At 40.1% G+C, this 23,138-nt stretch overlaps 1 protein-coding gene across 1 annotated transcript in view; it reads right to left on the minus strand.

Annotated features, from left to right (window-relative positions):
* mrps35 (mitochondrial ribosomal protein S35) overlaps positions 1–23,138 on the minus strand; it is a 34,935-nt gene that overhangs the window by 4,961 nt on the left and 6,836 nt on the right. The window contains exons 3-7 of the mRNA XM_067999594.1: positions 22,467–22,634; positions 20,391–20,451; positions 18,731–18,870; positions 11,604–11,713; positions 9,717–9,786 (exon numbers count right to left, since the gene is read on the minus strand). Coding sequence (XP_067855695.1) covers positions 9,717–9,786; positions 11,604–11,713; positions 18,731–18,870; positions 20,391–20,451; positions 22,467–22,634 — 549 coding nt within the window. The remainder of the gene's footprint in view (positions 1–9,716; positions 9,787–11,603; positions 11,714–18,730; positions 18,871–20,390; positions 20,452–22,466; positions 22,635–23,138) is intronic.

Here is a 23,138-nt window from a genome sequence, read left to right on the forward strand (position 1 = left end):
CAGGACTAAACTAAGTTTTAAAAATGACTGCCAAGCAACTAAAAATTAACTTCTAAAAATGTGGAGTCTTATTACTCCTTATTTTAATAGATTTTGGTCATTAAAATTTTTTTTTTAATTTTATTTTAAAAAACTTTCCCTTCTGTCTCTTATTTAATTCAATTATTTCTTAGCCTTTCTTCTTTCCCGCTGTCTATAACTGTTTTTTACAATGATTTCACTGTTGTAACATTCACTTCCTGGATTTCATGTTCCAAGCCTCCAGAGACAGTTAATGCAGCTTGTCTAAAATGCTGCAGTCTGACTGCTCGAGGGGAGAGAGTGATCCTCTTACTTCTCCCACAGGTTCTAGCTTCGTTTGAACTGACGCTGGGCTCTTCTCCACTTCCTATTCGAGGAATTGCACCCAGTAAAGACCGCAGTAAATTAGTGGGTTAGTATAAATCTATGGAGCAGCGAGCACTGTTGGTTCACCGTTCAAAGCAATATCTGTCCCCATATTTTATTACAGGTTAGCCCTCTCATTTCCTTATTATCTTGCAAGCAACAGCTTTACGTTCAAAATTATAGAACATTTTCAAGGTGACAATATTCCCAAATTGAATAAGTGGTTATATGGTTTTGCATCTAGCAGATAATTATCTTTTTCTCCCTTGTCCATCATCTTGTGTCCTTTATGTGACCTCCTTCGACTTTGTTCACTCCAGAAAACAGGAGATTATGAGCTGCACACATAGCCAATGTCAATGGTACTCTGCAATTTGTTTCCTAGATCATAGGTCAGACTGGTCCTAACAGCTATTCCTCCATAAGTGGCCTGTTATCACAAGTGGTACTCCCCCTAATAGCTTGGCTATCTTGACCAAGGTTTATATCACCATTTCATCATTGCTGGGAAAATGTCCAGCAATTCCTGACCTAACACCATCATGGGAGCATCATCACCACAAGGACGGCAGTAGTTCATGGAAAAAGCAAACATAACCTACTCAGGGCAACTAGAGATAGGCAATAAATTCAGTCTGGTAATCATTGCCAATATCCCAAGAACAAATAAAAACTTGTAACACCTTTGAGTGGAGTTTTCTTAAAATTTTAATTGTAGAAATATGTCTTTAGTACTGATTTATAAGCTAATTATTCACGTTTTCACCATTGATAACCAACACATGCTTGAATGATTTTTAAACTTTTTCAAGCAAAGCAATCCAAAATAGCAGAATCTAACTCGATGTAAGAAAGGGTTAAAAGCAGTTTTGAGCACTGAATTTTAATTTATAACAACTTGTATTTATATAGCACTTCTGGAAAAAAAATGTTGCAAGGCACTTCATAGAAGTGTAAGGGAAAATTGGATGCCAAGCCAAAGGAGGAGATACTGGAAAGGGAGGCAAATGCTGGTTCGAAGAGTTTTAAGAAGGGTCTTAAAGGAAGCTAGCAAGGTGAAGAGGCAGAGGAATTTAGGGAAGAAATTCCAGAGTGTGGGGCCCAGGTGGCTGAAGGCACGGCCACCAATGGTGGGACAAAGATACACAAGAGTCTGGAGTCAAAGGAAGGAAAGTTCAGGGGATAAATAAGGAAGAATTTAAATACAACAATAAGAACTTTAAATTTGAGGCACTTGGAGTTTGGGAGCCAATGTAGGTCAGTGATGATGGGAGTGATGAGCACGCAGGACTTGGTGTAGGATAGGTTACGAGCAGCACAGCTTTGGAGACGGGAGAGAAATAGAGGTTTAGGAGTAGGGTAGGGTGGGGACTGTGGAGAGGTTTGGCTTGGTGGGCAAGGGGAAGGAGGCAGCAGAATGGATGGTCTCTATCTTGGTGACAAAGAAATCCATGACCCCTTGCACCTCTCATTAGAGATGAGGGTGGAGGAAGTAGGGGAGAACGGTTTAAAGGAGGTGGATAAAAACTTCTGAGTACTGAATTTTATTTTCACAACTACTTCTCACATTCCTCTTCATTTTACTTTTAAAATAGTGAATATTATTTCCTGGAATTTTACCGAGGTATGAGATATTTATAACAGTATGTTCTACTATAGTACAGCAAACTGTTTTGTGCAAAAAACCCTGCTGCTAATGGTTTAACAGTGACTCTACCAATCTAAAAAAGCAAGCAATGGAGAAGGCATTTTCATGGTTTTGATGAAAGTACCATGGCTATAAACATTCCCACCACCGAGGAACAACCTGTTAACACTGCTGAATGTGAAGAATGGTTACTTGGATGTGGTAGTGAAGGGATGACACCAATCACCATCTTCAACAGAGGAGGTGTAATAGGAATAGAAGTAGGCCATTTAGCCCCTTGTGCCTGCTCCGCCATTTGATAAGATCATGGCTGATCTGTGATCCAACTCCATATACCTGCCTTTGGCTCATATCCCTTAATACCTTTGGTTGCCAAAAAGCTATCTATCTCAGATTTAAATTTAGCAATTGAGCTAGCATCAATTGCCGTTTGCGGAAGAGAGTTCCAAACTTCTACCACCCTTTGTGACTAGAAATATTTTCTAATCTCGCTCCTGTAAGGTCTGGCTCTAATTTTTAGACTGTGCCCCCTACTCCTAGAATCCCCAACCAGCGGAAATAGTTTCTCTCTATCCACCCTATTTGTTCCCCTTAATATCTTATAAACTTCGATCAGATCACCCCATAACCTTCGAAATTCCAGAGAATACAACCCCAATTTGTGTAATCTCTCCTCGTAACTTAACCCTTGAAGTCCGGGTATCATTCTAGTAAACCTACGCTGCACTCACTCCAAGGCCAATATGTCCATCCGAAGGTGCGGTGCCCAGAAATGCTCACAGTGCTCCAGGTGCGGTCTAACCAGGGTTTTGTATAGCTGCAGCATAACTTCTGCCCCCTTGTACTCTAGTCCTCTAGATATAAAGGCCAGCATTCCATTAGCTTTATTGATTATTTTCTGCACCTGTTCATGACACTTCAATGATCTATGTACCTGTACCCCTCAGTCCCTTTGGACATCCACAGTTTTTAAACTTTTTACCATTTAGAAAGTACCCTGTTCTATCCTTTTTTGATCCAAAGTGGATGACCTCTCATTTGTCTACATTGAATTCCTTTTGCCACAGTTTTGCCCATTCACCTAATCTATCAATATCGCTTTGCAATTTTATGTTTTCATCTCCACTGCTTACAATGCCACCAATCTTTGTGTCATCGGCAAACTTAGATATGAGCCTTTCTATGCCTTCATCCAGGTCGTTAATAAATATTGTGAATAATTGAGGCCCCAAGACAGATCCCTGAGGGACTCCACTAGTCACATCCTGCCAATGTGAGTACCTACCCATTATCCCTACTCTCTGTCGCCTTTCGCTCAGCCAACCAAGTCCGTACTTTTCCCTCGATTCCATGGGCTTCTATCTTAGCTAACAGTCTCTTATGTGGGACCTTATCAAATGCCTTCTGGAAGTCCATATAAATAACATCCATTGACATTCCCCTGTCCACTACTTTAGTCACCTCTCCAAAAAATTCAATCAGGTTTGTCAGGCACGACCTACCTTTCACAAATCCATGCTGGCTCTCTGATTAACTGAAAATTCTCAAGGTGTTCAGTCACCCTATCCTTAATTATAGACTCCAGCATTTTCCCCACAACAAATGTTAGGCTAACTGGTCTATTATTCCCTGGTTTCCCTCTCTCTCCTTTCTTAAAAAGCAGAGTCCCGTGCAATTTTCCAATCCAGAGGGACAGTTCCTGAATCTAGAGAACTTTGCAGATGCCCTAAATATAATCTTTCAATGTGCTCATCTACTTCCTTTAAAACCCTGGGATGGAAACCATCTGGTCCTGAGGATGTCACTCTTTAGTGCTATTATTTTCTTCATTACTGTTGCTTTACTTATGTTAATTTTATCAAGTCCCTGTCCCCACTTCAATATTAGTTATCTTGGGATTTCTGGCATGCTATCCTCTTTTTCTACTATAAATACTGACACAAAGTAATTGTTCAACATGTCCGCCATTTCCCCACTGTCAATGACAATATCCCCATTTTCAGTTTTTAAGGGGCCAACACTGCTCCTGACCACCCTCTTTTTCCTAATGTAACAATAAAAGTTCTTTGTATTGGTTTTGATATCCCTTGTAAGTTTCTTTTCATACTCTCTTTGTATCTTTCCCATTCGCCAGGATCTGTGCCATTTTTTGCCTTTTTGTATGCCCTTTCCTTATGTCTTATACTGTCCCTTACCTCTTTAGTTGTCCATGGCTTTTTTTTTTTGGCAAGTAGAGTTCTTGCCCCTCAGGGGTATAAACCAATTCTATATCACGTTAAATGTTTCTTTAAACATTTCCCACTGATCATCAGGCGTTTTACCCATTAACAGATTTGCCCAGTTTACTGTGGACATTCTCTGTCTCATCCCATTGAATTCGGCCTTACCCAAGTCTAGAATCTTAGCAGCTGACTCACTTTTTCCCTTTCAAACACTACATTGAACTCGATCATGTTATGATCGCTATTGGATAGATGTTCGCATACAGTTAAGCCGTTAACTAAATCTGGTTCATTACTCATTACTAAATCTAGTATGGCTTGCCCCCTTGTTGCCTCCAGGACATACTGCTGTAGAAAACTATCCCTAACACACTCAAGAAATTCACTACCTTTCTGACAGTTGCTAGTCTGCTTTTCCCAATCTATGTGAAGGTTCAAGTCCCCCATTAAGACCACTATGCCTTTCTTACACACTTGTCTAATCTCTGCATTTATACAATCTAGCACTTCAGAGTTGCTGCCAAGGATCCTATACACAATTCCCACTATAGTCTTAGATCCTTTCCTATTTCTCAATTCAACCCATAAGGTCTCTGATGGCTGCTTACCTCTCGTTATATCCTCCTTTATCATTGAAGTGATTTCATCTCTAATCATTAAGGCTACTCCTCCCCCTCTTCCATTTTCCCTATCTCTCCTGTAGACCTTATAACCCAATCTGACCAACCTGACCATCCTGCAGCCATGTCTCAGTAATAGCTATCGTGTCATACCCTCCAATTTGAATTTGAACCTGTAGTTCATTTAAGGGAGTATTAGGGAAAAAAAATCTTACAAAACCACTTGGGGGCAGCATAAACTGTCAGCAAATCTCAACAGACAACTCACTATATAATAATTCAATATTTAGCATCGTGAATAAATTTAGATTTGTAATTCATCACTTTTTAAAAACAAAAAAGTGCACACCCCCCCAAAATACCTTTCCATAAAATTACGCCAGACAAATGAGGCAATCATGCTGCCACTTTTGCATTGCTGTACTGAAATTCAGTGCAGTTTAAAGTTTAAAGGGTTATTTTCAAAAATGGGCTCCTTTGGCACAACACAAATTGAACATATTTAGCTGTTTCAAGGAATATCCAGGATAAGGCCCAACAGTAGTCTAAACCTTGAGTATTTAAGAGGAAATATCCAAGTGTATGAATTTGAAACAAAATATACAAATGGTGGAAGACCTCATAATTGGTGCCCCTATATTTATGACAGTCGAATGCCAAGCACAGAGATATGAAATAGCTTCACTGAACTTCAGCTCCTTATCCACCCCACTGTAAGCAATGAGCAGGAGGGTTGACATTGCATGGTGAAAATTATTTTTAAGCTTAGTGACTGGGGGTAGATGTGCACAAATCTTTGAAGGTGGCAGGACAGGTTGAAAAGGCGATTAAAAAAGCGTACGGGATCCTGGGCTTCATAAATAGAGGCATAGAGTACAAAAGCAAGGAAGTTATGTTGAACCTTTATAATTGTAAACAATTTTACAACACCAAGTTATAGTCCAGCAATTTTATTTTAAATTCACAAGCTTTCGGAGGCTTCCTCCTTCGTCAGGTAAATGTTTACATTTACAAAACATTTACCTGACGAAGGAGGAAGCCTCCGAAAGCTTGTGAATTTAAAATAAAATTGCTGGACTATAACTTGGTGTTGTAAAATTGTTTACAATTGTCAACCCCAGTCCATCACCGGCATCTCCACATCAGAACCTTTATAAAACACTGGTTCAGCCACAATTGGAATATTGTGTCCCATTTTGGGCACCATACTTTAGGAAGGATGTGAAGACCTTAGAGAGGGTGCAGAAAAGATTTACTAGAATGGTTCCATGGATGAGGGACTTCAGTTATGTGGATAGACTGGAAAAGCTGGGGCTGTTCTCATTAAAGCAGAGGAGGTTGAGAGGAGATTTGAAAAAAGTGTTCAAAATCATGAAGGGTTTAGATAAAGTAAATAAAGAGAAACTGTTGCCATTGGCGGAAGGGTCAAGAACCAGAGGACACAAATTTAAGGTAATTGGCAAAAGAACGAAAGGCGACGTGAGGAAAAACTATTTTTTTTTTGCGCAGCGAGTAGTTATGATCTGGAATGTGCTGCCTGTAAGGGTGGTGGATACAGATTTAACCGTGGCTTTCAACAAGGAATTGGATAAATATTTGAAGAGAAAAATTTACAGGGCTACAGGGAAAGAGCAGGGGAATGGGACTAACTGGATTGCTCTTATAAAGAGCCGGCACAGGCTTGATGGGCCGAATGGCCTCCTTCTGTGCCGTAATGATTCGCTGATTCTAGTGTGAGAAGCATAATACAAGCTTTCTTTATAATATTGCTAACCTTGTTAGGAAAAGTGTTATATAGGCTTTTCCTGTGAAGAAGGTTTTCTGATCTCTGTAATTAAGCATCAACAGGGTTTTGGTCACCTTTTGTATATGAGGCACTCTTGAGTAATGAGCATCTGGTGTCACTCTTACCTCATGTGCATAAGATGGGTAAAAGGAGTTGGCCAAAGTTTAGTAAGAATACAGGATGCTTTGGGCAAATTTGGTGTCCTGGATAAGTCAGAGACAACTAATCATAAGGGAGGCAGTGATGTCAGATGTTGTGTGTCATCTGGAATGTAAAGGGAGTAAAACAGATGGCAGTTCCACAAGACAGAGAGGATTATTGATGGGAGGCCCCATGTTTGCACACAGCCCCTGTAAAACTAATGTGTTAAAAATGTACATAAGCGGAGAATTAAATCATTTGTTAGAACGTTCTCGGAGCTAGGCGGGACAGCTTAACTGTAATTTCAAGGACCTTTGAGCAGTGCACCTCGGAACCTTGTATGGTGATAAACTTTGCCAGGTTGTATCCCAACAACTTATTGGTATGTTTAATTGTACTCTTGTATTTTAACATTTTTGCTACTTATTATAACTTCTTAATAAAGCTATTATACTTTGGAACAAACCATCTCTGAATCTTTTTGATTAAAGACCAAACCATTAATAGATCACTCACAATTAGGAATCTTAAATTAAATATATGGGGGAAATTTCCTATGATTACTCAAAGCAAAGGGCATTATCAGGCTTTATGCCTGACAACTTATTTAAAATAATCCAACACAATTCAATAGAAATACCATTTTTTTTAAAAAAAGGTTCCGATTCAAAGCCAACTACATTTGGCCAGATCAAATGCAGGCTTTAACTTAGAATCTCAAGTTACCGTTTAAGGCACAGACACTTATACAAATACAGACAGTGTTTTAGCACACCAATGAGGTGAAATTCCTCAGTTGTGTATTTCACAGAGAAAGCTGGTAAAAATGTAAAGCGCCATTCCGTGCTTTAGACTCACATGACCTTTTTGCTGAAATTAGAGAACTGAGCAATGTCACACTGTCTCATTCCATCATTCCCAGAGAGTATGAAAAGTATACAAGAGTTGTGTCTCAGTTTCATGGAAATATTTTTAGAAGTTGAATTTACTGATACTGTTACAATTAGATCCATCTCCCAAAGTTCATGCTCACAAAACAAGTTATGTTCCATTACTGGATCCACACCACTTATGAACCAACACCTTTTGGGTGCATAGTGAAAGCATGTCGCAGGGCGGACCATCGACCGGTTGGACGGGCGGGCGGACACATAGATGATAGCTAGATAGAGATATATATACACGCACTCGTGCACACACACACATATGTATCAGATAATAAATTTGCTGGCACCTGTATCCGAACCTCTACTTTTTAAAATACAGTAAATTTTGTACATAAAAATTATGTAAATTGTTATGGTTTACCCACTCCTAATCTCTCCAATGAGCAGAAATACACCATGTCAACTGACATATACTTCAGGCTAAACTACAAAATTTTTTTATTACAAGAAAGATAAATATATAGAAGCATGAGTAAAATTGCAATTTTTCACCATTTCACTGTTCCAAAACAAGGAAAGTTCCAAAGTCTTAGCAGATCTCCTGGACAGCTTTTGAGCATGAGTCCATGATGAAAAGCTTTAAGTGAGAAACAATTCCTCATGGAGGTCCTACTGGGCCTGACACATATAGCTGCACAGTAAAATAGGAAACTGTAGACCAGCCTAGTAATATGTCTCTCTTGAATGTCCAAGCTGGCACAATTGAAATCACAAAGGTCTGCTTTACAATCAATAAAAACTGTCCCCCATCAAATTACTTCCAGTAAATAACCTGATTTTGTTATGTAAATAAGTATAGTGTTATAGAGTGCATCTATTTTTAACATACTACCCATATAAATTCAGAATTTACACCACTTGACATACAAAATATAGGCTTCATTTTAATAAGAGAAAACCAACCAACTTAGGTTTCTAATATAAATATTTGCTTTAAGTATTTACTAATATAACCCAAACTAGCCCTTACATTATCGCCACTGTATGGAATATCATTAAGAAATCCATTCTCCCATGTGGGCCATGTTCTCATATTGCACTTTTTCATCACACAGTAAAGTTATACCCGCACTACAGCATGTTGGTATTTTGTTAACTAGGCAATCAACTCATGGATTATGACTGTGCTGATTCTTATTGCACAGCTTACTACAATAACTAATGTCTAAATAGTGCAATTATTTAACAGTACTCATGCTCATGAAAGTGTAACATCAGACATGTGAGCTCCTGTAACAATATGCTTCAACTCATCTTTAAGTTAGTTGGAAAGAGATTGTATTGACCATGGAAAATCAAATATGTCACAGTGCTCATTAATGTTTCACAAAAATCAAGCACAATTAGAACAGATTGACACCTCCATTAACTATTGATACTAGATCTGAAAGGTAATAGAAAGGCAGCCATTTCACCAAAGGCTTTCCTGTGTATTCAGAATACAACACACACAACATGAAAATATCAGATGACCTGGTCTCCCCATCTAAGTAACATTATAGTCAGAAGAATGAAGGGCTTGCCTACCATTAATAAACAGGTCATCTCCTAATCTTTCACCACTGGCATTGAAAGTTTCCACCTGCCACCAGCGTAATGGCTTTTCTTATCAGTAATAAAAGATTAGTGTTCAAGCACTGACAGCAATGAAGTTTGAAAGTGTAAAATGACAAATGAACTTAGAAGCACATCAGGAGAGGGAAAAAAAAGTCCTGCCTGCATTTCAGGTGCTTGCTAACCCTGGAACTTTTGGTACTTAGCATCAAGCGGTTCCAGTACAAATATATTGCAAGCCAGATGCAGAATAACATTCTTTTAAATGGTTAAGCTAGTATGTGAAGATAAAAATTAGTAATAGGTGAAAAATAGCTACATTTTTGGCATATGCAACACAAAGGAAATTGAAAAGAAATATTAGTTCAATATATCAAATGTTAATCAATTTTTCAAAATAAGTTCACTTACCCATGATTCATGGTACAAAACAGTAAGCAAATACATGGCATAATCATAATTCTGCTGTCGCAGTGGGCATCTGAAAGAGAAATTTTAAATATATGTAACCCAAATACAGTATTAAAGTTGCTTTAAAACAAGTTGAACTGCTCTAAGAACATAACTTCATTCTTGGGGGTGTACTTTATCATTGTAGGCCGATGATCCTTTTCAATCACAAATTTCTTTTATCCAAAAATAAAGTTAGCTAACCATACTGAAATATGTTGCCATATAGTTCTTCACTAAGCAGCCCAGCTGAGCGGCAAAGCTTGTCACATAAACACAAGCTCACTTTATGGTTGAAAATTCAATGTTCTGCCACTGAAGATAATATTTTTTCCCTTTCTTCACAGTTCAATTTCCCACCTTATTTCTGTGGTTTTATTTTTCATGTTTGTCTTGGCTTGGTTTGGTTTCTGTGTTCTTCAATTGAAAATAACCCTTTCCTCATTCGATTCCTTTGTTCATACTTCAACAACAATGAGGAGACTGAGTAACAACAGGGGAGTTAAAAAGAGATGAGCAAAAGCATGGTTGAAATGATGTATTTTGGGAAGGCTTTTGAAGGTGGAGAATTAGCAATGTGGAGCTGTTAGGGAGTTCCAGAGAGTATGGTCAAGACATCTGAAAGAGGAATGCAGAGGAGGCCAGATTCAGAAAACCAAAGGACAAGGGTTGGCAGATAATGTTAGAGCAGGTTACCAAGGTTGGGGGGTGGGTTGAAGACTTGAAGGGATTTGCAAATGAGGATGAAGATTTTAAATTCAGTGCGTTGGGAGATAGGAACAAGTTGGCGAAACAGGAATGATGGGTGAGTGGGACTTAGTGTGGAACAGCAAGCAGGTGTTGGACAAGTTGTGTGGCGTGCAGCACGGGAAGCCAGTAAGAAAGGCTTTGGAGAAGTCGAGCCTGGAGGTAACAAAAGCATAACACAAGCGTTTCTGTGATAGTGGGGGTTGGGGGGTTGGGTAAAGACTGTGGCAAAGGTGGAAGTAAGAAGTTTTACAGATCGATCTGGAAACTCCATTTCCTATCCAACAGGACACTAATAATGTGCATCCTCAGATTCAGCCTGAATAAGCAGCCAGGGAGGGGTTAGAGTCAGGGTCAAGAGTGAAGAGTTTCTGGCCAGAACCAGGCTTCAGTCTTGCTAACATTAAGTTGTGAAGTTATGGTTCATCCATGGCTTGGTGTTATACAAACAATGACAGCACAGTGGTGGTCGTGGAATTGAGGATGGTGACAGAGAAGTACAGTTGGATATCGTCAGGTGGATGCCCATGGATAATGTCACCATGGAATTACATGTAAATGAGGAAAAAGAAGAATCTGAAAATGGAATCTTGTGGCACTCCCCAGGTGACCATGAAGGAGAAGAAAACAATATAAGACACCTGCAGGCTAGGTTGGGACAGATAGCAGTAGAATCAAGCAAGGGTGGTTCCAAGGAGAACCACTCAAGGAAATGAACCACACAGGAGAGACAAAAGAGAAAGACAGAGGTGGCAACAGTGTTGAATGTCATGTAGAGGTCAATGAGGGAAAAGTAGGATAGCAAGTTTTCTTCCCTTTCTTGACTCATAATACAGAGCTAAACCTGCTAGCTAACCCAGAGGCAGACACAGGATAGAAGGGAAGGTGCAAAGATAACAAGTGTTGATTGCTACAAAGAAATCAAAAGCTACAATGTATTTGACTACATAGCATCACACAATTATATTTTGGGGGAAAAACTGGATGACTGTGATCTTGCCTTTAGATACTTGGGTTTATTGCTTCTTAATGAAGACAGTGATTAAGTGCTTGGTGACCTTAATTGCTCTTATAACTGACATCTGTTTCATGTTACTGTACCTGTCTGTCGTAATGGTAAGTATATCTGTATCTTTGTTGTATCGATCTCCTACAAGTTTAATGAGTTTCTTCTTGGCGTGGTCATCCAAATTCAGATTCAAAAGTCTAATCTGCAAAATGTAAAGAAAATATGTACAATTTTCCCCAGAACATTATAAAGATGAGCAATTATAAAATGATGGAGATAAATCAACCTTTCTTACAAGTGACTGAATGACATAATTCCTGGTCTAATCATCTGGTAAGAACCCTTCCACTATCCAATAATGTAACAAAACAATACTTGTAAGTCCCAAGTCAAAGCAATAGATCCATTATAAAGGTTATTGAGCCTTGACTCAACATCCACACATTTTTAGGATAGTCATCAGAGCATGTAGATCATTAACACAAAATATACTTGGCTCCCAGTGACTGGTTTGGGAGGGAAGAGTATTTAAATCTGTATATTTGGATTAAAAAAAACGAGGAACTGGGCACAAAAGTCTCCTCTCTCTGCTGATGACAATGGTAGCAACATCCTGGATTTCAGCTACCTCACCCTCATAATTCACAATCGCAGCCTGGTCAGCGGACGCACCATGTTCAGAGGTCTGATCTACCAGCCTGATGTAAACAAACATACAAAATATGGATGCTCAGAAGTCTATTTCCAATAGCAAAGATTACAATTCCCCAAAGCGAGTGCACAGGCAGGATTCTGCTTCTTTCATATAAAGAATGATATGGATTGGGATCTGTCTCCAAAGAATGAACTCCCAATATCACTTCAACAGGAATGGAGAGGAGAGGAAGAGAGAGAGAGAGAGAGAGAGAGAGAGAGAGAGAGAGAGAAAGAAAGAAAGAAAGAGGGCAGGGGGGGCGGGAGGGAGAAGGAGACCCTGCTGAGTGGTGGTGGTGAGGGGGGCGGGGTTGCTGGCAGGACATAGCACATCCACACAGACATTTCATATCCTTTAATTCACTATGAGCAATGCCATAGCATACCTACCAAATATAATTTTAATAAACAATGAGGATTTAAACTCTGAGCGGGTTTCTGGTGGGAAACTGCTCCAGCAAGTTAATGTCCCACCCACCAGCAGCAGTAGGAGGCCTTTGTCGCTGGGTCAAAATCCTGGAATTCCCTTCCTAACAGCACTGTGGGAGAACCGTCATCACACGGACTGCAGTGGTTCAAGGCAGCGGCTCACCACCACCTTCTCAAGGGCAATTAGGGATGGGCAATAAATGCCGGCCTCGCCAGCGATGCCCACATCCCATGAACGAATAAAGAAAAAAAAAATCGCTAGGCCTCATTTAAATGCTGCCTGTCAACTTCCTACCCGTTCCGGGTGGGAAGAGGGCACTGAGCAGAGATTTTCAAAAGGCACTCGATAAGGTGCCACATAAAAGGTTGTTACACAAGATAAGGGCTCATGGGGTTGGGGTAACATATTAGCATGGATAGAGGATTGGTTAACGGACAGAAAACAGAGAGTAGGGATAAACGGGTCATTTTCAGGCTGGCAGGCTGCAACTAGTGGGGTGCCGCAAGGATCGGTGCTTGGGCGTCAGCTATTTACAACCTATATTAATGACTAAGATGAAGGGACAGAGTGTAATGTATCCAAGTTTGCTGACGATACAAAGCTAGATGGGAAAGAAAGCTGTGAGGAGGACACAAAGAGTCTGCAAAGGGATATAGACAGGTTAAATGAGTGGGCAAGAAGGTGGCAGATGGAGTATAATGTGGGGAAATGTGAGGTTATTCACTTTGGTAGGAAGAAAAAAAAGCAGAATATTTTTTAAATGGTGAGAAACTATTAAATGTTGGTGTTCAGAGAGACTTGGGTGTCCTCGTACAAGAAACACAAAAAGTTAGCATGCAGTTACAGCAAGCAATTAGCAAAGCAAATGGAATGTTAGCCTTTATTGCAAGGGGGTTGGAGTACAAAAGTAAGGACGTCTTACTACAATTGCACAGGGCTTTGATGAGACATCCCCTGGAATATGGAGTATTGTTTTTTGGTCTCCTTATCTAAGGAAGGATATACTTGCCTTAGAAACGGTGCAGCGAAGGTTCAGTCGATTAATTCCTGGGATGAGAGGGTTGTCCTATGAGGCGAGGTTGAGTAGAATGGGCGTATACTCTCTGGAGTTTAGAAGAATGAGAGGTGATCTCATTGAAACATATAAGATAATGAGGGGGCTTGACAGGGTAGATGCTGAGAGGTTATTTCCCATGGCTGGAGAATCTAAAACTAGCATGCTGAGTCATTGAATATATTTCAAGGCTGAGATAGAGAGATTTCTGGACTCTAGGGGAATCAAGGGATATAGAGATCGGGCAGGTAAGTGGAGCTGAGGTCGAAGATCAGCCATGATCTGACTGAATGGCGGAGCAGGCTCGAGGGGCTATTTGGCCTACTCCTGTTCCTATTTCTTATGTTCTTTAGAGCACCTGCTGGCTGTTGAAGATCAGGTGGGTCTTGGCCACCAGCCAGCTTGCAGGTAATTGTCGGGGAGGGAGCTTCAGGATGGTCTCAGGGGAGGGGTGGGGGGGGCGGGGATTGTATGGGGCTGTGGGGTCCGGAGAGCACTTCTATGACTCTTGGCCCCACAAAAGTGTCTGACTTACCTTTTGGGCTCCTTCTTCCTTTCCAACCGCTGTCGACCTGCTTGTACCTGAAGGGAAAGCTGTGGTGGCTTCCCTGTTCAGGCCCGGATTAAAATACAATGGACATACATTCATGAGGCCCCTGCCAACTTTAGGTGGACGCCTCAGCCGCCTGAACCTTGCAGGGTAAGACTACAGATGGCAAGAAAGAGGACAGTTCCAAACGGGTAACTAACCTGCTCAGTTTTAACTGACCAACCGTCCGTTTGCCGCCAAGTGGGTAGGGTTAAAATTGACCCTCCAATCTCAGTTAAAAAAAACAAGAGCAAGTTTCTCTGATGAACTTGAACAATTTAAGCCATTGTTCAAATGTGAGCTGCATAATGTTAAAAACTCTCAAACCCTTTGCATACACTCAACTGTATGAATTTAAATTTATTGAATATTTTTGTTTCAACATTTCTGGTACACATTTTAATCTAAGGGAAAAGCAGTCACCTAATATTAGGGAATTTTTTTTTTTTATTCGTTCACGGGATGTGGGCGTCGCTGGCAAGGCCGGCATTTATTGCCCATCCCTAATTGCCCTCGAGAAGGTGGTGGTGAGCCGCCTTCTTGAACCGCTGCAGTCCGTGTGGTGACGGTTCTCCCACAGTGCTATTAGGAAGGGAGTTCCAGGATTTTGACCCAGCGACAATGAAGGAACGGCGATATATTTCCAAGTCGGGATGGTGTGTGACTTGGAGGGGAACGTGCAGGTGGTGTTGTTCCCATGCGCCTGCTGCCCTTGTCCTTCTAGGTGGTAGAGGTCGCGGGTTTGGGAGGTGCTGTCGAAGAAGCCTTGGCGAGTTGCTGCAGTGCATCCTGTGGATGGTGCACACTGCAGCCACAGTGCGCCGGTGGTGAAGGGAGTGAATGTTTAGGGTGGTGGATGGGGTGCCAATCAAGCGGGCTGCTTTATCTTGGATGGTGTCGAGCTTCTTGAGTGTTGTTGGAGCTGCACTCATCCAGGCAAGTGGAGAGTATTCCATCACACTCCTGACTTGTGCCTTGTAGATGGTGGAAAGGCTTTGGGGAGTCAGGAGGTGAGTCACTCGCCGCAGAATACCCAGCCTCTGACCTGCTCTCGTAGCCACAGTATTTATATGGCTGGTCCAGTTAAGTTTCTGGTCAATGGTGACCCCCAGGATGTTGATGGTGGGGGATTCGGCGATGGTAATGCCGTTGAATGTCAAGGGGAGGTGGTTAGACTCTTTCTTGTTGGAGATGGTCATTGCCTGGCACTTATCTGGCGCGAATGTTACTTGCCACTTATCAGCCCAAGCCTGGATGTTGTCCAGGTCTTGCTGCATGCAGGCTCGGACTGCTTCATTATCTGAGGGGTTGCGAATGGAACTGAACATTGTGCAGTCATCAGCGAACATCCCCATTTCTGACCTTATGATGGAGGGAAGGTCATTGATGAAGCAGCTGAAGATGGTTGGGCCTAGGACATTGCTTATCATCTGTCATTAGTTATCAAACCTAATTCTTTTCCAAACAAAGCCAGGGTGTGTTTTGAAGGATTACACATGTCACAAAAACATGTCTATTTCTTCAATTAAGACCACCTACTTTTCCTTTTAGATTTGCTTTTTTTAAAAAATGTACATTTATTTTAATTCTACGGCCAACTAAGATCATTATCCAATAAGCATTTTTAAAAATATACTTATCAAATTTTTCCTGTTTTTTCTAAGGAATAAATGTAGTATTGAATTGAATAAAATGAACAAGTTTCCTCCCTGAATACATTACTTATTCTCTTTCCAGAATGAAAAGTACAATTCAGTATAAATATTTGCCATCTGCTTTACCAAATACAACAGCTTCCATTTGTTTCTCACATGTTACTATGCTCTTCGTATTGTCTTTTAGGTCATTTACTTTTTTTTTTGGTCACATGGAAACCTAACACCACATTTAAGAGTCTCCAGTTCAAGTTACTGAGAAATCTACACCTACCGATTGGGTCAATGTTTGCCTAATGTAGAGTGCACATACTCTCCAGATAGGGACATTTTGTAGTAGAGTGATCTATAAATGCCCTAAAAATTGATTTTTCGACAATCTGGCTGAACTCTGGGGAAACAGAATGAGTTAGTTCTAAGAACTATGGGTACTCCAAGATAGCACTGAGAGGACAAAAGGATTTTTCAGTTAGCATCTAGTTACAATTAATGGCTAGAGCTAAGTTCCACCAAGTCTTGTCAAGTTTGAGTGGAGAATGATCTGAAGAACAGCTACAGAATTTGCATCAATCTCAAACATATAATCAAGGTTAATACTTAAATAATATCTCCCCTGAGCCTTCTGCAAAGTAAACAATCCTAAACTCTTCAACCTCTTCTAATAGCTCAAATATCTTAGATGCCTTAAGCATGGTACCAGTTTGGTTGCCTCTCTGTACTGCATTAAATGCCTGAATATCTTTGCTGTTGTACAGTAATCAGAATTGTACAGTATCCAGGTGCAGCTGACAAGGGCTTGTACAGACTCATTGTCAGCTGCTGGATACCCATTCAATTCCTCTGGATATACATTCCAAGATCATTTAGGTATCCTTACTGCAACTGCACACTGCCCTGTAGGTTTCAGCGAGCCAGCCACCAATACCCCATATCCCTCTCATGTGTTGCATCTTGTAGCCTAGAACCATTTAGTTTATACACCAATGTTTATTTCCCTTCCCGAGTCTCATTATCTTGCATCTGTTGACGTTAAATGCCATCTCCCACTCTTCAACCTGCCTCCCAACTAATCCAGATCCTTCTGAGTTTGGTTTGCCTGTTACCACTGGTTTGTACACCTCCCCAAAAAAATTTGGTGTCACCTGCAAACTTAAGACAGCAATGTTTCGGTCCTCAGCTCCAAATCCTTTATATACAGTAAATACCAGGAGGCTTAGCAGAAAGCAGCAATTACCCCAACAGTGATTCCTGTGGCACCCCACTAGGTGACCCTTTGCTATGTTGAACCAGCTCCACTCACAACCACCCTTGCTTTCTCTGGTTTAATCAGTTTTCAATTCACTTCAGAAGCTTTACTCCTTGTCTGTGCCTTGTGGACTAATCACTGTTGGCAAATTACCAAAGCTCATGCTGAAATGACAAACTCAATTTCAGTTGTGAACAAGGTTAACCAATTCCTCAAAGAACCGCAAGAAATTTATTAGGCAAGAACCTCTCTTTCATAAATGCATTATGACTACTTCTTACCATACCATATCTACCTAGGTGTCTCATTATTGCCTCTTTCAGATTGCCTTGTCATCAGAGGACACGTGGAAGCTGATCCCATATCTTTGGATGATGTTACCAAGGGAAAGCTGACCCCATGACCATGGATAATGTGGCCCATCACCCCAGTCCTCGCCAACATACACTGGCTCCCTGTCCCCCAATGCCTCAAATTTGAAATTCTCATACTCATGTTTAAATCCCTCCATGGCCTCACTATTCTCTACTTCTGCAACCTCCACCAGCGCTACCACCTGACCCCACGAACACTCCATTTCTGACTGACTTTTTGCGCAATATCCCTCCCTTGGCCCCACCATTGACTGTCATGCCTTCAGCCACCAAGGCCCCACACTCTGGAATTCCTTCCTTAAATCCCTCTACCTCTCCAGCTCCTTCTGCTCCTTTAAGACCCTCCTTAAAACAAAGCTTTTAATGTCCCCTTCTTTGGGTGAGGCTCCATTTTTTTTTACATTAAAAGTGCCATATAAATGCACTTCTAAGGGTCTAAGTCTCCCATTTTATTCCAAAGCCTCCTGGTATTCATATATAGAAAACACCAACATTTGTTTTTAATACGGGTACAACGTCATAGACCACCTTACTTATATTTTGCACGTCTCAATGATTTGTTCGATCACAAGTACTTTACTTGCACAAAAAACAGTGCGAAAGTGGTATTGCATTTTGCTAGACTGGACAAGATTTCTTCTGCTCTTCCATTCATTGCATTTCCAATCTCAGCTGTGCAACGTGGGAAGGCACGTGAAGTTTAGATACTCATCCACAGGTCTAGAGGGAAGGAGAATTAAAAAAAAAGAAAGCAGACTCACCTGGACCACTTTTTCCAGTAACAACCAGTTTCACATCTGTGTTGCTTCAGCCCAAGGAGCACATCTCCAGCCTGGTCTCTTAGTTAGGGAAATTTCATGCGCAAGGTGACTTCAGGAGCAGACGGCAGCGGGGGAAGGAACTAACAGCCCAGAAAGCATCAATTTTACTGATGAAGCAGTCAAACTGATATGCTGCACGTGACTTCAGTGAAAAAGCTCTTTAAAGAGGCCATCTGCTAAGAGAATTTAGTTGGTACACTTCCAGATCGACCAGGAGCAATTCATTCAGAACGTTTTGCTACATTTTGCAAACCCTTACCCATGAAAAGAGTTTTAAAATCAATTTGGATAGATGAATTTGACATAGTCTTAAATTATATACTGTGGTTCTTTCCCATATAGCAATTCATCACTTACTGTTAAGGTGACCACTCTAGCATTGGGATTACGGAGAGAAGATCCTGCAGCAACATAATCAGTTGTCTTAATTTCAATTGGGAAGTGATGCTCACACTTTTCATCCGTATCAAGTGTTGCAGGCCACTCGGTGCAGAAATCTGAAATCAGGGGAAACATAAGTAAAAAAGTAAAGCATTTAGTGCACTTAACATTAAATAAGGATTCAATATCACAATTCTATTGCATAAAGTACAGTTATGCCCAAGATTTGGACTATATTACTACCACTGAGAATCTTGCCATTTTAAAATTATACATCTGCTTTAATATAGATGGAAGATCACCACCTGGTCTATATTTATTTTCTGCATTGGTATTGAGGGTACTAAAACTGATATGCGAGTCTTAATAAAAAAATTTTTAGTGCTAGTATGATCAGTCATTAGAATTAACTTTACAGCAGGCAAGATAGAATCTGAGTTTGATACCAGCCCAGACTGATGGGATGGCTACAAGGGTTTCATACAAAACAAATTTGGAGAACCCACAGTGGTTGCAAGCAACACTGGCAAACTTACATATAGACGATAGAAAATGAAAAACATCACACTGGTGCAATGGGGATGCCCATCTAAGATTTAAGTTAAGGCGCATTGTTAGAAGCTTTACTCAGCACTTGGAGATCGTTGTACTTAATAGGGGAATGCTCGATGATGACCCTGGATGCTGAATTAGAAGAGCTCCATTCTCCAGGCCAGAAATTTCTCATCTTTATGAGCACAATCAAACTTCACAATTTTTTTTATTCATCATATTTAAGAAGATTCCATTGTATCCAAACACTAAGGCTCAATCTAATTATTTAATTACCACAATGGATGACCCAACTCAAACACTCAATTGATTGTGTGTATTGTCAGTTGAAAAATAAATACACACCACCAGCTGGAGTACACTATTTACACCACAGAAAAAGGTGTTGAGAAATGTCAGCTATGATGCAATGTAATTTTTAAAATTTTAGTTCTAGTTGATGTTCCGTGTCGTCACACATGGGGAGACAAGACCTGCATAGCATTGAAAAGTTTTGTCTTTATATTCTCAAAGAATGTGGTAACAGTCCACACTAAAACAGTATACAGCATAACATGCTAAGATAAGTAACATGGAGATTAAAAATGAATGGAATAAATGAGAATTTAAATGACAACAAAATGTGTTTTTAAAAATAAACATTATACACTGCAACAGAAAACACAAACCACAAGCGTAGTCAGCCACTGGTAACAATGAAAGGTCATTGATGAACACTGTAGCATCGCTAGGCAGGCACCAGTGAATTAATAAATTGGTAGAGTACCAATCACCGCTAAATCAATAAATTCATATAGCAGCGGGCACTAGCAATTAACATAGCTGCAGGTACAGCAGCAAGTTTTTTTAAAAATGGAGCAGAAAGCAATTGGTTAATCAACATTAGTGAATCAATACATTAATATATTAAAAGTTGGCTATGATTTTTTTGTGGCAGTTAACTGTGGAAGTGGCATGTAACTATGACAGTCATATGATCATTGCAGAAGAAGGTGTAACAGTTTCAAATGTAATTAATCAATTGTAAACCAAACCTTATAACCATCCACCATAAATTACAGGTTCAGCATAATATGTGACCTACCTTTTAAAGCTGTGCAGTGTCTTTTTATCGCAGGTGGAGTGAGATGCAAGAAATTTGAAAGCTGAAACAAATTTACAGACAGAAGAATCCTTATATTTATTATCCTTTAACCATTTTCTTAGCTGTGAATTGATATGATTTTGAAGGTAGGAAGAGTCCTCCTCAGCAAGGTCAGTGGAATTATGCAGCCTGTGAACCGATACACATCGCCAATAATACTACTTAAATAATGCAACTGACACGCTTGGAGCACCATGACTAAAAATGTAAGACTATGCTAGAAATGTCAAGTTGCATTATCAGGAGTCCTACATTCTAGCAGTTTAGTTACCAGGAATATTATTTGCAGAATGAAAGATTTTTCTCTAAATGTGGCTCAAAGCAAAATCAAACACTGCAGCAGTTACCACCAACAATTTTAACTGGTGTTTTTCACAATGATCTTCACTGTCCCAACTTCGTGCTTATGAATAATATCATGCAATAACTTATTTGGGTCCAACGTATCACCATTTTTAGGAAACAGTCTTCTGAGAACATCAGAAATAGGAGCAGGAGTAGGCCATATGGCCCCTCGAGCCTGCTCCGCCATTCAATAAGATCATGGCTGATGTTCTACCTCAACTCCACTTTCCCGTCTTCTGTTTCACACTGTAACTAGAACTGATTTAGCAAACAATCAACCTCTGAAGTTACAAATAGCATTAATAGATTTTCAAACAATTAAACTGCAAAATCTATTGCACTTAATTATCAATGCAAGTATTATACATTACTTACACTATAAAAGATATCTAATACACTAATATACTTTGGGGTTCGATTATTGGAGAGTGCTACCTACTTTTTAATAATGAATATATGCAAAGACTTTTTTTTCAAAATATTCATAGCTGCAAGATTATTTCTTATACAGCTCTGATGCTGATTACAAAGAAAGATGCAAAACATATCCTTTGAATAAGCTTAAAATCATGAAAGGTGACCATTACTCGGGGCGGGGATGGAGCAAGTAGTTGACAACTTTTAACACACTAGCCGATCTCTTGTGGTTTTGCAAGTAATTGGCAAAAACCAAGGAATTAAACTCCACTAATTTTAGTTTCCATAACTATCTTTCACAAACCAGCAAATACTACAAAACTAATCAACCAAATGGCTCAGATATTTTCTTTACACTATTTTTAACTACCATTTTCTTTCTTCCCTGAGATCAGTGTGTACAGTTACAGTGATATTTATAACAATCAGGCCCCAAGATAACACCCTGTGATTCCAATTTTTCTCTCTATTTTAGTAGAACTGTTAATCCATTATTTTAAACTGGTTAACACCTCTAAGCAAGTGGTGGAGAGAGAATTTCAGATGAATGTATTCTAGTTTTAGTACACTGGTGTAATTTTAGGGCTATAAAAAGTTACATAATTCCAAAAGACAATAAATCTATCAATATAAAATTAGCTGTTTGGTGTTATAAATGTGTCCCCATGTAGGTCTGCTCTCCTGTTGGGAGCTTGGGCTTGAGCTGGAAGTTTCACTGGGCTTGGTGATTTCTAGCTGTTGTAGACAAATTTTTAATGAGATGCATCATGGGCGTTGTAGTTTTCATCCTGCTCCTATAGAACTGCAATACTCAGAGAGCATCATGACAACCTACATCGCATGATAAACCAGGTAGAAAAGATGTGGGGAATTCCAGTTCCTGTAGACTAGTTGTGTTTAAACAGGAGCTGCATCACGGGAGTTGCGTTTTCAGCCTGTTCCTGTGCAACTACAATACCCAAAGAGCACCAAAGATAACCTATGCCTCGTGACATCCAGGCAGAAAATTTATAATCTGGGTAGCTGAAAAAAATGCAAATCATTTTCTTTCCAGAATTTTATACAGTTCAAGATTGAATAAAAAAATCATTGAATAAAAAATCTGAGCTATTGATGTTGCTTGGAATATTTATTTTCTGTGTTGCTGAAGGGTGTTGATGTCTGGCACTAGCCAGACAGGGATATTTATGAGATGCTTTGAAGCTGATCTCAGACATCAGAGTGAGATGGTTAGACCATGCTATTCTCACTTACTTTCATAAGTTCCAGGTTTCCTGTCTTGTCTGGTGGAACTCCTCTCTTTACTGGATAGCCCATGCGAACAGGAAGAGGCACAACAGAAGGCTTAAATGCTGCAGCAGTTGGGTACACATTGCACCAATTCTGGTCCACTTCCATCTTTTCAGTCCTTGGAGGTACGGGCTAAAATGTAAAAAAGATATTTTTTAAACGTGTGATACAATTGTACATTTTTCAGTTTCTTAGATCAGCATTTTTACTGATCGAGTTCTGAAAGAATAAAACTTAAAATGTGGTATTTTATCACCAACTGTAGAATATTGCAGTAATCAAAGGAATCCATTTTTTTTCATTCTCATGTGGACAGCGCTGGCAAGTCCAGCATTTATTGCCCATCCCTAATTGTTGAGAAGGTGGTGTTGGGCCATCATCTTGAACCGCTGCAGTCTGTGTGATGAAGGTGCTCCCACATTACAGTTAGGTAGGGAGTTCCAGGATTTTGACCGAGAGGAACAGTGATGGAGGAACAGTGATATATGTCCAAGTCAGGATGGTGTGTGACTTGGAGGGGAACTCGGTGCTAGTAGTGTTCCCATGCGCCTACTGCCCTTGCCCTTCTAGGTGATGGAGGTCACGAGTTTGGAAGGTGCTGCCAAAGAGGCCTTGGCGAGTTGTTGCAGTGCATCC

The sequence above is a fragment of the Heptranchias perlo genome, chromosome 18 (genome assembly GCF_035084215.1).
Source record: "Heptranchias perlo isolate sHepPer1 chromosome 18, sHepPer1.hap1, whole genome shotgun sequence".
NCBI lineage: Eukaryota > Metazoa > Chordata > Chondrichthyes > Hexanchiformes > Hexanchidae > Heptranchias > Heptranchias perlo.